This window comes from Saimiri boliviensis, chromosome 5 (genome assembly GCF_048565385.1).
Source record: "Saimiri boliviensis isolate mSaiBol1 chromosome 5, mSaiBol1.pri, whole genome shotgun sequence".
NCBI classification, from domain to species: domain Eukaryota; kingdom Metazoa; phylum Chordata; class Mammalia; order Primates; family Cebidae; genus Saimiri; species Saimiri boliviensis.
In genome coordinates, this window is record NC_133453.1 from 78,352,485 (window position 1) to 78,368,233 (window position 15,749).

At 33.5% G+C, this 15,749-nt stretch overlaps 1 protein-coding gene across 6 annotated transcripts in view; it reads right to left on the reverse strand.

The window, feature by feature from the left end:
- The window catches only part of TANK (TRAF family member associated NFKB activator), a 92,554-nt gene that overhangs the window by 2,698 nt on the left and 74,107 nt on the right, over positions 1–15,749 (reverse strand). For all 6 annotated transcript variants that reach the window (XM_074399594.1, XM_074399593.1, XM_074399595.1 and 3 more), the window contains exons 5-7: positions 9,295–9,371; positions 8,538–8,653; positions 1,931–2,511 (exon numbers count right to left, since the gene is read on the reverse strand). In XM_074399594.1, the coding sequence (XP_074255695.1) occupies positions 1,931–2,511; positions 8,538–8,653; positions 9,295–9,371 (774 nt within the window). The remainder of the gene's footprint in view (positions 1–1,930; positions 2,512–8,537; positions 8,654–9,294; positions 9,372–15,749) is intronic.

Consider the following 15,749-nt stretch of genomic DNA (forward strand, 5'->3'; position numbering starts at 1 on the left):
TATAGAAAATAGGTGTTTAGTAGTAATGATTGCTATAAAGTAAAATTTTGAAATACGTAGCCCAAAATTTCACTTACCTTTGTTACTATCTACAAACAACTCAGGATTTTAAAAATTATTATTTTTATTATTTTGAGACAGGGTCTCGCTCTGTTACCCAGGCTGGAGTACAGTGGTACCATCACAGCACACTGCAGCCTCGAACTACCTAGCTCAAGCAACCCTCCCACCTCAGCTTCCCAAGTAGCTGGAACCATAGAGCATGCCACCACATCCAGCTACATATATATATATATATGTATGTATTTGTAGACACCAGGTCTCACTATATTCCCCAGGCTGGTCTCAAATTCCTGGGCTCAAGTAATCCTCCTGCCTCAACCTCCCAAAGTGCTGGGATTATAGGCATGAACCACCATACCTGGCTCAACTCAGGAATTTTGTATTTATCATTCTAGCTTTATTAATACAAATAAAATAGCTTAAATGTTTTTTTAAAAACCGACTTTAAGAAATATTCTTTCCATCCTGAACAGTAACATGGTCTTCAAAACAAACTGATTTCTTTGCTTTTTCTGCCAAAATATCAATTATCTAACCTTATGCCCCATGTCTTGTGACACTAATTCTCCTGCATTTTTTAAGCTGAATACTTTTTCATCAAGTTGTAATCACATACCAGCTGTTTCCCTTGCTGTAGTATAGAAAGCAAATGTACAATGCAGGGTGCCATCTACTGAAACATGAATGCACAGACTAGTAAAAGAACAAGCAAGACATACAATAGAGAAAAAAGTAGCAAGCATTAGAACTGATGCACTTCACAGCTCCACAGGAATTCTCCTTGCAATAAATGAAATTGTTTAATTTGTTTCATTTAGTAGTAAGTATAACTGAGACTATGATGTGAAATAAAGTACAATGAACAAGAACATAAGTGAGGTTGTAATTAAAATTTATTGTCAGCCATGCCTAGTTTTTCCCACTACTAAAATATACCACAGCTTGACAACTGCCTTCTTTGCATGCTGATTTAAGTCTATAACCTCTAAGTGTACTTAAAGCAAAAGGGTATTAATAATACTTTTTTTAAAAAAATTAAATATCTCAAGGCAAAGAGAAATCAGACAATGTTTGCAAGTTACACAGACATTTACATCAATCTGTATTTCCATAAGCTTCTGCCTTTTGTAAAAATTATATATTTTTCATTTGCTTTCAGACATTAAACTTTTTTTTTTTTTAACTAGAAGAATTATTCTGTGATAGAACTTGAATTAAAAGGCAGGTTTGGGGGATACTAGTCTGTGAGCTGTAGAAACATTAAATAAAATATTTGATATCATACACATGCAGAGACTATTTTAAAAATATACTAGGCTACACGTTCATTGCCAGATTAGCAACCAAAACCAAAACTAAACCCTACAGATCTATGTATTATATAACTGAGAATTGTAGTAGAAGTATTAGTTGAAAGATGGTTCACTTATTTTTATAAATAGGAATGTAAGATGCAATTATTTACTTTTGAAAGATCATGAATTCTTATAAAGATGAATATACATACAAACTATTAAATAAAACAGCATTTGTTTCACACTACAAAATTTAATAATCTTCTTATAATATTAATGCTGAGTAAACAAGGAACTAGGAAAGTGACACCATGATAAATATGGATAAGGCTTAGGATGTATTTTTAAATCTGACATAAATTCTAAGGTACTTTACAATAGAGTTTTACCATATTCAGTTTTTCTAATTTCATGTCATTTATTATAGAACTTACATGTTTTTTTGAAAGCCTTAAGTTTGGCTAGTCAGTAGTTTAAAAAGGATGTCTGATAACATAAAAGATGCATATCTGTGCATGTATGGCAAAATGTGTGTTCACACATAATAACATATTTGTTAATACAAAAGTTACCTGCTGTGGTCCTCGGATAGCTTTTCCTGGGGAATCGAGTGAGGGAAAAGGTGCATCAGATGGGTCCAGCAGTGGGAAGGTATTTACATATAATGCATTATGGTCTCTAGGTGGCAAACACGCAGCTCTATCCAGAGTCGTCCTGACACAAGTGTTTACAAGATTTGAGGGTTTTATTTTGTCAGTTGTTTTAAGGTTTTGTATAGCTGAAGCTATGGGGTCAATTCTCTGAACTTCAAATAAAGTTTCTTCTGTTTTAACAAAGTTCCCTGGGTTGTCTCTGAACACCATATTAAATTTCTCTTGGCACACTGCCTCAGATGTGGCAGGGCTAAGAATGCCGGGTCTCTCTGGAGTGCTATGTAAGAAAGTCGAGTCATTGTCCATAGGTGGAAACTTGACGTTGAATTTAGAAAGTGATTCAAAAGAGGTGTCTTCCTCATCTCTGCCCAGTCCTCTTGGTGTGACAGATGTGATACATGGTGCACCTCTATTTATATCATCTTTAGCCTGAGGCTTAAATAGCGCTTCTTGTTTATCTGTTTTATCCGTACACTGTATAGGCACAGAGCACTGTGTTTCTGCAGAGAGAAGAACACAAAAGAGAAACAGACGCATTCAGATCATTTTAAAAAAATCTGTTCAATCAGCTTTGGACAGATTATTATTATTTTTTCTATTGGTTTTTATAGCAAATGAAGACAACTGGGATTTTAAAATCTGCCACCATCTTACACACAATATTAGCAGTCTCTGGCGGGTGAACTGCAACATAGCTTATTAGTTGCAATTTAACTTCTTTGTCTTTTCCTAGGTCTTTTGCTATAAGCTTTGCATCTTGTTCACAGTTACACTGCTCCACACTTAAAAAACATTTGCTTATAGTGTATACATTTAAACATTTTGTCAGTAACAGAAGCTATAACTGTGAGTTTGCTTAGACAAGTTGTTAAAAGGGAAAATCTCACTAGGTATATCTAAAATTAGGTCATTTATTATTAATGTCACTGTCTAAGTATATCACTAATGAGGTTAGCCACTGTCTGCTCTCAATAATCCATGTGAGGGACGGGTGGTTGTAGGAATTGGGGGAAGAAAGTGAAGGCAAAGGAAGGATGAAACACTGTGATGCATGTTAAGAAAACTGCATATATGATTTTCTCATCACATATCTTTTATTTATTGATTGATTTTTTTGAGACAGGGTTTCACCATGTTGTTCAGGCTGGTCTCGAACTCCTGAAATCAGGTGATCCACCCGCCTCGGCCTCCCAAAGTGCTAGGATTACAGGTGTGAGCCACCGCATCCTCTTATCTTATATCTTTTTTTTTTTTTTTTAAGGCCTCTGTAAATAACAGGTAAATATCTGATAGACAAAGGGCGTGTGTAGCTCATTTATCTAGAACCATTTATCCAACAAATTCAGCTTTCAAGGACATACTCAAAAGCTAGAAAGAAAGTAGAGCTTCTAAGGAGCCAGAATTAGAGCCACAAGGTCCAAAGATATAAGAATTTTGCTCCTACTCTCATTTTAGATTTATTTGAACAAGCTTGATGGTTTTTCCCTAACTCACAGCTGGTTTGAAACAGCAAATTAAAAGGGAACATGAGTTGCTAAAGGCAGACACAGATGTCAACAAGAGAAAAGCATAGGAAGAGAAAAGAAAAACAAAAAAGCTGACATAAGAACTTAGAACACACGAGTCTAGTTAGTATAGGGCGAAGAAGTGCTCAATATAAAAAACAATAGTCAAAGTAGTCTCCATGTTGATGATTCTGAGACACTAGAAAAAGGTAAATTAAGTTCCACAATGTCCATTAAAGAAGGCACCCAAGTTTATTTTAAAAACTGTTATCGACACTGTTGAACATTCACAAATAGAGATGTTACCAGTGATGCAAATTTAGGTAGACAGGTTATACAGAACACAAGGTATACAAAATGTCTGTTGAGGTTAGCAGGCACTTAACAAACATCAGTTCCTTTACATTCCCTTGGTCTTGGCTGTCTCATGACACCTGTCTTTTGCCACAGAACATTCCAATATAATATTTTTTTTTTTTCTGTTTGGATATGTGTAGTACAATGCAACCAATTTCTTTGGTTCATCTTGCTATATGCCAACTGCCTCTCTTTATACCTCTTTTCATACCATCCTTTCTTATTGGATTATTATAACACCTTTAAACTCTTTCCCTCTAAATTCGTCTCATATCCAATCTGTTCTCTTCATTGCAACTTCCCCTCCATCCCTCATTCTCAGAGTAGTTTTTCTAAAATACTATCTGATCATGTTACCTTCCTAATAAAATCTTTTGATGACTCGCCAAGGCCCTCAGATCTCAGAAAAGGCTTATAAGACTGTCCATAACTGGCCCCTGGTTACCTCTCCATGCTCATCTTTTACTCCATACTCTGTCTATAATGAACTTTGTATAGTTCTCCAAAATAGGCACACTGTCTTGTCTTTGCACCTTTGCAGATGCTGTGCAGACTGCCTTAAGTGTCCCCTCCCATTACTCTTTGCCTAACTCTTATTTGTCCTTCCTATCTTGGCTTGGACATAGTTTCTCTGGATGACTTTCCCATGACTCTTGGATGCCTTGAAGACTGAAACACTGTTATATAGTCATGCGTGGCTTAATGATGGAAAACATTTTGAGAAATGCATTATTAGGCAATTTTGTCATTGTGCAAACATCATAGAGTGTACTTACAAAAACCTAGACAGTCTTGTCTGCTACACACCTACACTATGTGGTACAGCCTGTTGTTCTTAGGCTACAAACCTATACAACATGTTACTGTACTGAATACTGTAGGTAACACAATGGTAAGTATTTGTGTATTTAAACTTTGAAAAGGTACAGTAAAAATATGGCATAAAAGATAAAAAATGGGTATGTCTGTAAAGAGCACTTACCATGAACAGAATTTGCAGGACCAGAGGTTGCTCTTAGTGAGTCAGCAAGTGAATGGTGAGTGAATGTGAAGGCCTAGGACATTACTGTACATCACTGTAGACTTTATGAACACTGTACACTTAGGTTACACTAAATTTACCAAAAAAAAGTGTGCTACAATGTTATGACAGCTACAATGTCACTAGGATGATATGAACTTTTAACCTCCATTATAATCTTATGGGGCCATCATTGTATATGCAATCTGTTGTTGATTGAAAATGTCATTCGGCACATGACTGCATTTCCAGGTTTCTCTCTCTTTCTCCCATTAAAGTAGGCTTTTTGAGGTCTTAAACTATGTTTTGTTTCCCTCTAACTCCAGACCCTTGCCCAGTGCCTGGCACATAGTATGCCCCTAACAAATGAATTACGAATGAATCTGTAATCTCTCCCCTACAGAGCCTACTATAATAATAAACATTTACTAGATACTCTGTGACTAGGAATGATATAGTAATTGTGACAAAGCTTAATTGTTTAGCTGGATTTCTTTAGCCTCTGAGGTTCTTAAAGTCCATTAACTCTCAAGTAGTCATTTTTCCTGGCAGTAGACTTGAAAGTGGCAGAAAAGTCTAGGAAACAGTACTGTCTTTGTAGATGGCATTTGCTACTTGCAAAAAACAAATCAGGAAAACTAACTGGTGAGGTAATCAGATTCTGTAACACCTGAAGAGGAGAGACTTATCAAATGATCTTCACAAGGAGAACAAGGTGAATGCCGAAGAATCAGCTGTTGCTGCTAACGGCAGTGACTATTAACATTAACAGCACTTCCACACGGCATGCACTATTATAATCATTGTATGTACATTAATTCAATACTCAAAGTAATCCCGAGGTAGGCACTATTATTATCTCCACTTTCCATGTGAAGAAACTGGTTGGAGAGGTTAATTCAAAGGCCACACAACTATAATAGTAAGTGGCAGATCTGCACCTGGAACCCAGGCAACCTAACTCTAGATTTGTGCTCTGAACCATTATGCTAAATTGAACACGTTGGTTTCTATATATAGAAAGAAGTCCCCCAATTGACAGAAATGTGCTTTGAATTATTTTTCTAGCAGTTGATCTATCCCCCTTGTGAAGAAAATGTGGAGAAATGAAATGGCTCTGAAAAAGCAGATATTTTCTTTCAGCAAAGCTAGCTGGCATAAAACCTCAGCCACATTAAAATAATCTGAATTAATCTGCTCAAGCAGTGAGAGTTAATATCTATTAAAAAGTTTAAACCTAAGATTCCTAATGCTACTAGAAATCTAAGCTGAGACAACTTAAAACTCCAATGAGATGCATGAAAGCACTTGTCATCCTGACACCATATTGAGAAACATGATCAGGTAAGCAAATAGCTTTTCTATTTTGTCTATTTTAAGAATACCTATTTTTATAAGGAAAAAAGGAAAATGAGAAACATTTTTAGATTTCCAAATTTTAAATACAGGCTTATCCATTTAGATTACTTCTCAGTATAATTATTTTGTATATTGACAAAAGAAAAAAGACCTCATGGTTGTTTGTTACTCTTAATCCTATATTCTTCTTTCCTAATCTCCATTGAAATTAGACACTCCTTTATGAACCAAACAGTACTTTTTTTGAAGCTATATATGGATAAACATATATAGCTTTTATCTTTATCCTTTCTGAAGTCTATTGCCATATGCAGATGAGTAGACAAAAGTATTTAATAATGAAAAGGAAATGTTTAATTCTACTAACTCAGTATTTTCAAATGAATCATATCTGGTTATTTCAAAGTAAAAATTTTAATACAAAATAACACAGGGACAATATATATGCCTTTTCCCAGATATAGCATGCAAATCATATTTGAAATAGTTCTTCTATATTTTTATACAGTGTAGCATACATACTTGGAAATCCTGAATAGGCATCTTTTAAAAAATATTTTTTTCTTTCTCCTTTTGATATACTACTGTCAGAGCATAATATTTATTTTGGTTTGTCTTTGGACCCCAGCAAAACTTCACTAGAGTCTGTAGCACAAAATATCTAAAGTATTTTGAGAATAATGTGTTTATTATTTGTGACACTGTTAACGTAAAACATAAAAATAAAGCATAAGGAAGCAGTTTTAGCGGAGAAGAAATTGAAGTTAAACACTCAGTGTTCTAGTTGACAGTTACATACTCAGATTTAGACCTGTGCAATTTAAAAATGGTCAAAGTATTAAGCCATTGATAATGAGGTAAGTTTTCTGTGTAACAAAGAATATATCACCATTACAATGCCTTGATAAGATGTTGATGTTCAAAAAGCATGTTTGTGAATTCTAGGTACTATATCTCCATAGCTAGCATATTTTAAACAGAAATAATTCATTTACTTGAGAGGTATCTATTATCTTTAGTCCATACAAAAGATCAATTTCTCATGAAAATGACAAAAATTAAGGTGGACAGTTTTTGGGGAGGTAGGGAAAGGGAAAGAAAGAACCAAATTATGTCTGTCTACAAAGACTGTTTTGCTTTTCTGATAACACATTGTGTAACTGTTCTGCAAATAAAATGGTAGTGGTAGCAAAAAGTGAATTTATACTATAAACTGATTTTAAATAGCCTAGATGTAAGAGCTATAAGAAATAGAAACTGATCTTTAATTAAAAGGTTGTTAGTCACCAAGACAGCAACATCTTTCAGAGTGAAAACTGTAAATCATATCTCTTGGGAATTGTCTGCAGAATAGCTCAAATCACAAGGGTAAAGGAGAATTTGTCATTATAAATGATCAGTTTACCTTCCTTTTGTTTAGAGAAGTGTTTGGTTGCCAGATCTAATCCTTTATATTTTGCTATTCATATTGAACTGCTGAAGCAAACACTAGGAAGCCAGGCTGGGGTTTTAGGGGAGGGTACAGCATTTTAAAAAAATACGGTAACACATGTGTAAAACAAATGTTCCTTCTAAGTTGTATTTCATACTAAATGTGTATTTTGTGTATTCAACAGGACTAGCACTCAGGAAATTTGAGTGCCACATTTTTACTCTTGAACCAAATTAGGTCAAGGAGTTCTTGAGCCCAGGAGTTCAAGGCTGTAGTGTGCCATCATGCCTGTGAATAGCCACTGTACTCCAGTACGGACAACACAGCAAGATCTTGTATTTAATTTAAAAAAAAAAAAAAAAAAAAACCTCAAAAAACCAAAACCACATCTATCCATGTGTATGTAATGAACTTTCAGGCAGAAGTTACAAGCACACCTGATGTTATAGTTTTACTTAGCTCATATAATATGGTAGTGCGGCTTCACGTCACTTATTAACGTAAGAGTTAATGTTTAATAAGACCCCCAAACAACAACTGAAAACTTCCAGGGATATATTCTATATTTATTCATATTTTTTAAAGATGGGATTTCTTATTAAGATAATTAGTAATTATGTCTTTCAATTCAATCTTCACAGCACCATATATAAAAAAGAGAAAAAAACCAACAATTACATATGTAATACATTACAGAACTTACCTAGCATGTACATATTTAAATATATGTGGATGAGGGGTAACTTACAGATGCCACACACTTAATAGGCATTCAAAAATATTTTCACATTCAAAAAGAAATCAATTTCAATCAATAAAATCAATATTACTGTAAATTAAATTAAATCTTACCAGTTGCAGTGTCTGGTATATTAAGTTTGCTTAAGTGGTCTTTCTGTGCTTTTGCTAGCATGCATATTCTATGAAATTCTTCTTTCAGATCCCAGAAAGTCTTCTCTAGATTACCCCTAAAAAAAAAAAAATCAACATTTTAAAATGTAAAGCTATAACTTCCAAGTTTTTTAAATAATTAAACTTATGTAGTACCATTTTATGTACCATAAAATAATTATTTAAAAGTTAAAAAAATTATTTTAAATTCCTAGACAATGTCCCCAAAACCAGCTTGTTTTTGTAGAAAGCCAGGCACAAATTAAGTGATAAATTAAAAGTTCTAGTACATACATGTAGTATAGTCTAGCGTATCTACTTATTCATATATACGCTAATGCTGGATGTCTTATTCTACATTAGAAATTTCAATGCACTGACTTTTGTTCTCTGCAAACATCTTAAATAGAATATTAAATATTCCTCATTTTGGTAAAGTTCACATTAGGATTCACCCATATAAAGAAATATGGCCTTAATATTTGCCTATTTAAATAGTAGAGCTTTAGAGAATTCAAGGTTTAGATCAGCTCTGCTATTAACTGTATGACTTACTTAGGTCATTTTTAACATGAAGGGCTCTGGGGTTAGTCACTTGCGCTTATTCTAAAAAGCCGGTATTTTTTTTGTAATTGTTAAAGCTTAAAAATATATAAATATAAAACATATTTCAGTATTGATAATTTTTCAGAGTTGGCGAAGAAGGATATAGAATTACCTTTCATGGAGCAAAGGACTACCAAGACTCCTTGCTGAAATTTCTTTTCTAGGAGAAGAAACCTCTTGTCTTCTTACCTTAAAGATACAAAACGATTACTGTTACTACTTTAAATTGCTTCCAAATTCAAATGAGATCGAGTAAAGAGAAAACACAAAGGAAAATTTATTTACCTTCCCTACTGAAAAATAACTTGAGGCAGCTTATAGATCTATATGTAATATACAATTGATTTTTTTCTTTAAATAAGAAAAATCAAGAAAAAAGGAAAACGAAGCAGGATAGTGTGAAGAGATGAAATATTTCTGGTAACTTCGATTACTATTTCCAGTACTGGAATTCAAGAAATTTCTCAAATTCAACTATTGATCAAAATTGCTACCCTGTTCATCATGCACCTCATATGCCCAGAAACTTGGGAAAGAAAAAAAAGAAATCTATGTGTTTACTTCTTTTCATATTCAATAAAAATGGCCTATATATTTCAATCAATGTGTTTGTCTTTTGTTATAGATTCTTTGCTGAAGCATACAGCTGTATTAGAGGAAGAAAGAAAACCAAGCTATAGCTCCTTATAATTCAACAAGCATTTAAAAGGTTTATAAAGACGGTGCAATTATGTATTTAAGCTGCTTTAACACAAGTTCTTGCCTTTCACTCCCACCCTGTGGCTCACACTGGTATTACATTTATTCTGACTAAAAATCAACATTAAAGAACATGTTGTAATAATGTATTCTATGGTTTAAATATTTAAACATTTTTATATCATACCTAGAAAGTGTTGTGTACTTTCTAAAGTTTATAAACTGACAAATCCAGATATCTGAAGAATAATTCATCCAAAATTGTGTAGTTCTTAAATTTCAAATCCAAATCAGTGGATATCTATCTTTAGTGGCATTTAGATTTTATTCATTTAAAGTCATTGTAGTTATTGTAAATGGAAGATTTTACTTCTTTGTGTCTTATCACTTGTCTCTCCTTCTTTTCAAAAGATTTCTTCCAATTTCTTCAGTCTTACTTGTTCCCTAAGACAGACTTGATTTCAGTTGGTTTTTCTTAAAATTATCTTCTCCAACTTATTTCCCAGTGTTTACTTTTTCTAAACACTTTAAAAATATAAAGTATTATTTTTATAGTATCTCAGAATTAGTAAAATAAAATCTTGCCAATCCAAACAATTTGTGATTTTATACATTATATTGTCAGACTGAAGCAAAATAAAGATGATTTTGTTGCTACATATCATGAGTCTAACAAACATTCAGGTCATATATTCTTCTGGATTAAAACTGCTTTATTGAACTTTATAAAGCAGTCACATCAGAGATATTTTCACATTCACAGTTTGTTTTTAAAAGTGATAGACAAGGTTTTTCTATGGTGTTTTGTGCAATTAGAACACTCAATGGATTTTAGTGTGGACTGGGAAGGCTACATTTTACAGCTAGCCAGCTAGTAAGAACACTACAAATATGAAAACAAACTTGAAAACATTTTATCATTGAGTCTGTATTATAAAATCAGAGAAGAGGCATATTAAGAAAATACTTATATTTGACAATTTAATATGTCAAACAAATAACAAAATAAGTGATTATATTAAATGGAATGACCTACTTATAGTGGGCCAAGATTGTACCACTGCACTCCAGCCTGGGTGACAGAGCAAGACTCTGTCTCCCCCCAGCCCCGCCAAAAAAAAAAAAAAAAAAAAAGAGTAATGCTTTGTAGTTTTAGCCTAAAATGAGATAGTTACAGAAAGTGGTAAAGATAATGGATAATGTTTCAAATTCCAAAGTCCTGACTTTGACATAAACTAGGAATGATTGTTTCTGAGATTAAAGAAATATTAAAAACTAATGGGATGGGGAGGGCTGAAAGAAAGATAGGAAAAAAAAATGACAAACCTTTGTCTCACTTGGGTAAATAATTGATGCTAACTTACTTCTGTCATGTTTAGATTTGATAGCTAGTGTGGGTGGATTTATCAAGAAAAGATTCCTTGGGTGAATTGGCAGGAGGTAAAGGAGGACTCCATATGGAATTCCTATGAAGTATCTAAACTAAGGTCTTCAACTTCTTTGGGGTTAGAAACACAGCTCTCTCTGTTTACTATTATTTTTGTTTTTATTGTTATTGAAAAGAGTATAGTGGTTGTACTACGCAATACACTGCAACTTCTATCGTTCATGACAAATAAAGATGTTATATTTCAAATGAAAAATCTGAGTTCCCAGTGCCTAAGAAAAATTTTCAGAAAGGAACCTCTTAACATGTTACTTGGGGAAAAAAAAAGAAAGGTAAACAGTTTTCTGAAGTTGGGTTTATTTAGAACGGGGCATTACATGTTAATGCTATTTTCCATTATAGCAGTCTGATACAATTTTCTGAAGACAATCATAATTTTTTAAAGGATTTAGGATTAATGTAGTCAATGGCAACTTCAACACTTTTCCAGAAACTCAGACTTTCTTTTCAATGCATTCTTAACTAAAAAAGATTAATCAGTTTGTTGAGCATCTCAGAGAATAAGGATAACTTGTATTTTTCTATTCTCAAATATAATCCAACTGGGCCCTGTACTGCAGGAAGATGAAGTTGTAACTTCAAATAAGAAAGCAAGGGAATTTTGAACATTATATTTTAGGAGATTTTAAGCATTAAATCATTCAAAAAAATGAATTTATTTTGAGATACTAAAACTTAAAATACTTAACATCATAAACTGTTCCAAGTACTAGTTTGGAAATGCTGAACTTGTGGAATGAATGCTGAAATAAGAGTTTTACACATCATACTTTTCATATACACTTCCAGTATGTCGCTGGGTAAGTCATTCAACTAAATCCATTAAGATAAACACATCTGAAACAGTTGGAAGATGTAAAATGTTTCCTTAAATTTCTTATGTGAATTGGGAGAATTTTGATTTAGTGTAAGTCAATTTAAGTTTCTCATAGATGGGTATTATATCAAAAATACATGTTCAAGGGACAGTTGAATATGCAATGATATTTAAGGAGAAAAAAAAGTGGTTAATATTTCATTAGCCCAAACCAGGCTTTATTCTTGATGCAAAAATAATGCAAAATGTTTTTGTTTCATTTCGCATTCTAGGATATGGTAGGTATCAACCTCTCAAAGAAAGAAATGTACATTTTCCTTAACACCTGCTTTTGTTATATAGTTAATACTAAAAGTGAAACTATTTTATTCCTTTTATTAAAAAATTGAAAGATATAGAAAAGAAATAAAAATTGTAATTCAAACCATATTTTTTCTTAAAAATTTTAAGCAAAGTCAGTAAAATATAATTGAGTTATGAATTTTTTTTTTTTTTTTTTTGAGATGGAGTCTCGCTCTTGCTGGAGTGCAGTAGTGCAATCTTGGCTCACTGCAACCTCTACTTCCTGGGTTCAAGTGATTCTCCTGCCTCAGCCTCCCAAGTAGCTGAGATTACAGGTGCCCACCACCAAGGCCAGTTAATTTTTGTATATTTAGTAGAGACGGTGTTTTGCTATGTTGGCCAGGCTGGCTTTGAACTTCTCAACTCAGGTGATCTGCCTGCCTCAGCCTCCAAAAGTGCTGGGATTACAAGTATGAGCCACTATGCCTGGCTGAGTTATGGAATTGTTAAATTTAATTCTGACTAAATTCATTAATAAGATGTATATTCTCTCATATGTATGTAAGAAACCTAAACTTTAAAAGGCTGCTATTAAGTAAAGAAGGTAAATATTCAATGATACATATTTCACTTTACTCCAGTGTTCATATCAAAGATTCTCTTTAAACTTTAGTTAGGATCCTTGCATGCAAAGGAATATTTATTTTTAGCTAGCTCAGGCAAATGAGTATAGTCAATGTTTTATTTCATTTCTGGATGAGGCTAAATAGAATTATGCTTTTAAAACAGAAATGAGAATTCTTACTTGGATCAATGTAAACCAAGAAATAAGCCAAGGCGGGATGGGATGGATTAGTAGAGGGAATATAAACTATGGAATAGGTATACATGTTAGCTTGATAAAATTCACTACAGAAAAAAGAAAAGTAGTAGGAAAAAAACGGAAAATGAAGATTCATTTGTCACTTAGATTTTTGAGATATAAGAATGAAATGTTCAAGGAGAAACTGAGGTTGAATATTTCCTTACTAGTCTACATATACTGAGACAAAAGATGTTATGGTGAAGTCAAGCACTGGATACAGCTGAATTAGGGAGAAGGTGAAAAAAGGCTGAGACAGAAAAACAGGAGCAGAAAAAAATTACAAAAATATACTTGATAAGAATAAACATAAAAGCATAGTAAAATAAAAGTTTGAGGACAAAAGGTAAAAAAAAATTATAAGAAATTATATTTAATCTAAAAGAATTTATGGCCATATAAAATCTATGATTCTCTCACCCTCATTAACATTCCTGAAAATCTAGCAAAGCAAGAGAAACACAAATCCTAGGAGCCTTGTCTGTTCTGTGTGATACAGTGTGCTAGGCAAACCCACTGCCAGTGTGGGAACAACTCCAGGGCAAAATGGGATCCAACCCAGAGTTCTGAAGGAAGTGGCACAAAAATAAACAATATAAAAATAAAATTAAACACCCTAATTACTTCCAAGTTCTTTATCGGGTTCTGGTTTAACATAACCCATCCCCACAATCTCTACTGATTCAATGCTACAATAAAACATATTGTTTTAGAAAAGGTAAAATCCCTTACCAGTACTGCCACAATTACTGTAATTTCAATTCTGTTGAAGTTAATTTGTAGAATGAGATGAATACTTTCCTACTGTCTGTCTTTTAAGTCTTTCACTTTGTATTAGGTACCTTTTACATACATCTTTCCGAATTTATTTTCTTAAAGGGAAAAAATATTTAATTGTGGAGATGCTTTTTTATGAAAAATGGAAATTGCATAACTTAAGTGACCAATATAATTAAGATTTCTCATACTCCTTTCACTCTTTCCCCAAACACTACATTTAAAATGAACTAATCTGTACTGCGCATGGTGGCATGTTCCTTTAATCACAGCTACTAGAAAGGCTGAGGGGGAGGAGTTTGAGACCAGCCTGGGCAACACAGCAAGAACCTATCTCAAAAAAGAAAAACCAATTTGGAAAAATCCTTTAACCACAAATTTAGTGTACTACTACACCATGATGAACAGAAGCTATCTTCTTGACAGTAGCTATTATTTAAGCAATTTACATGTATTACTTATTTAACTGAAATCACAAAATCTGCCTGTTTTGAGATGGAGGTCTTGCAATGTTGAGCAGGCTGGAGTCAAATTTCTGGACTCAAGAAGTCTTCCTGCTGCAGCCTCTTAAGTAGCTGGGACTACAGGTGCATGCCACTGCACCTAGCAAGCCACAGAATCTTCTGAATTATGTACTTAATTATGAGTTTAAAATCTGCTTTGAAGAGATCAAATAATTTGTGTATAGTTTGGCAGGTGGAGTAGCTGTGACACACAAGCCTTTCTACCCCAGTAGCTTTAAACTACTTAGCAATAATGCTTGGCTGCTGAAAAAGCTAAGTGATACAGTTATCCAGCATAGGGATGGGGATGAAGAACAGTACATTTACATATTGCACCAAGGCAAACTAATTTTAAGATTCTAAAATCTTCCCATCATACAATAATAAATATATTTCTTACTGAGAAGCAGTTACAGGCCACATTTTGATGCTTAAATATTGCCCAGGGTGGGAGGAGAAACCTTTGGTATAGCCTTTTTTTCACTCTGTTCTCAAGGATGTATCATACAAATAGAAATATACATCCAAAAATAACTTAAGATAGATTTACTTAAGTTTTGCCAAACCAGTCACTTGTTAACATAGGCAATTTGGCACTATTTTCTTTGATAAAATTTCATAGTATTTCTCAAACTTGGCATAGAAGTTAAGCATTTGACAAAGCATGACAATGGGTGGAGTACCCTACCGTTAATTCTATCCTGTCTCAAAAGCTTAACTCCCGTCCTGCCTCCCCAGCTATCTTTTAATAAAAGACTGGGTATAGTTACAGTAGCTGTTAAAGTCCTTGTCTAATAATATCAGTATCTGAATTATCTTAGGGTTGGTGTCTGTGCTCTTGTAACTGGGTCACATTTTCTGGGTTCTTTATATGTTGGGTGATTTTGGACGATATCCTGACTATACTCAGCCAAAAAAACAAAAACAAAAACAAAAAAGTAGACTTTAGGAGCTCAGAATCAATTGTGGAGGAGTAAGCACCTAACAAATCATTCTTCTGCAAATAACAGTTATAAACTGTGAACAGCATACAAAAAAACAAACCAAAACAAACAAAAGACCAAAACCTGAAAACACTGGAGAATGAATTTTGTCTATATTGGAGGAGAGTAAAAAATGTATAGGAAGTAATTAGCTTAGAGCGTATTCCCAGTTTTCTACAGTTTTGTCCTGAACGGTG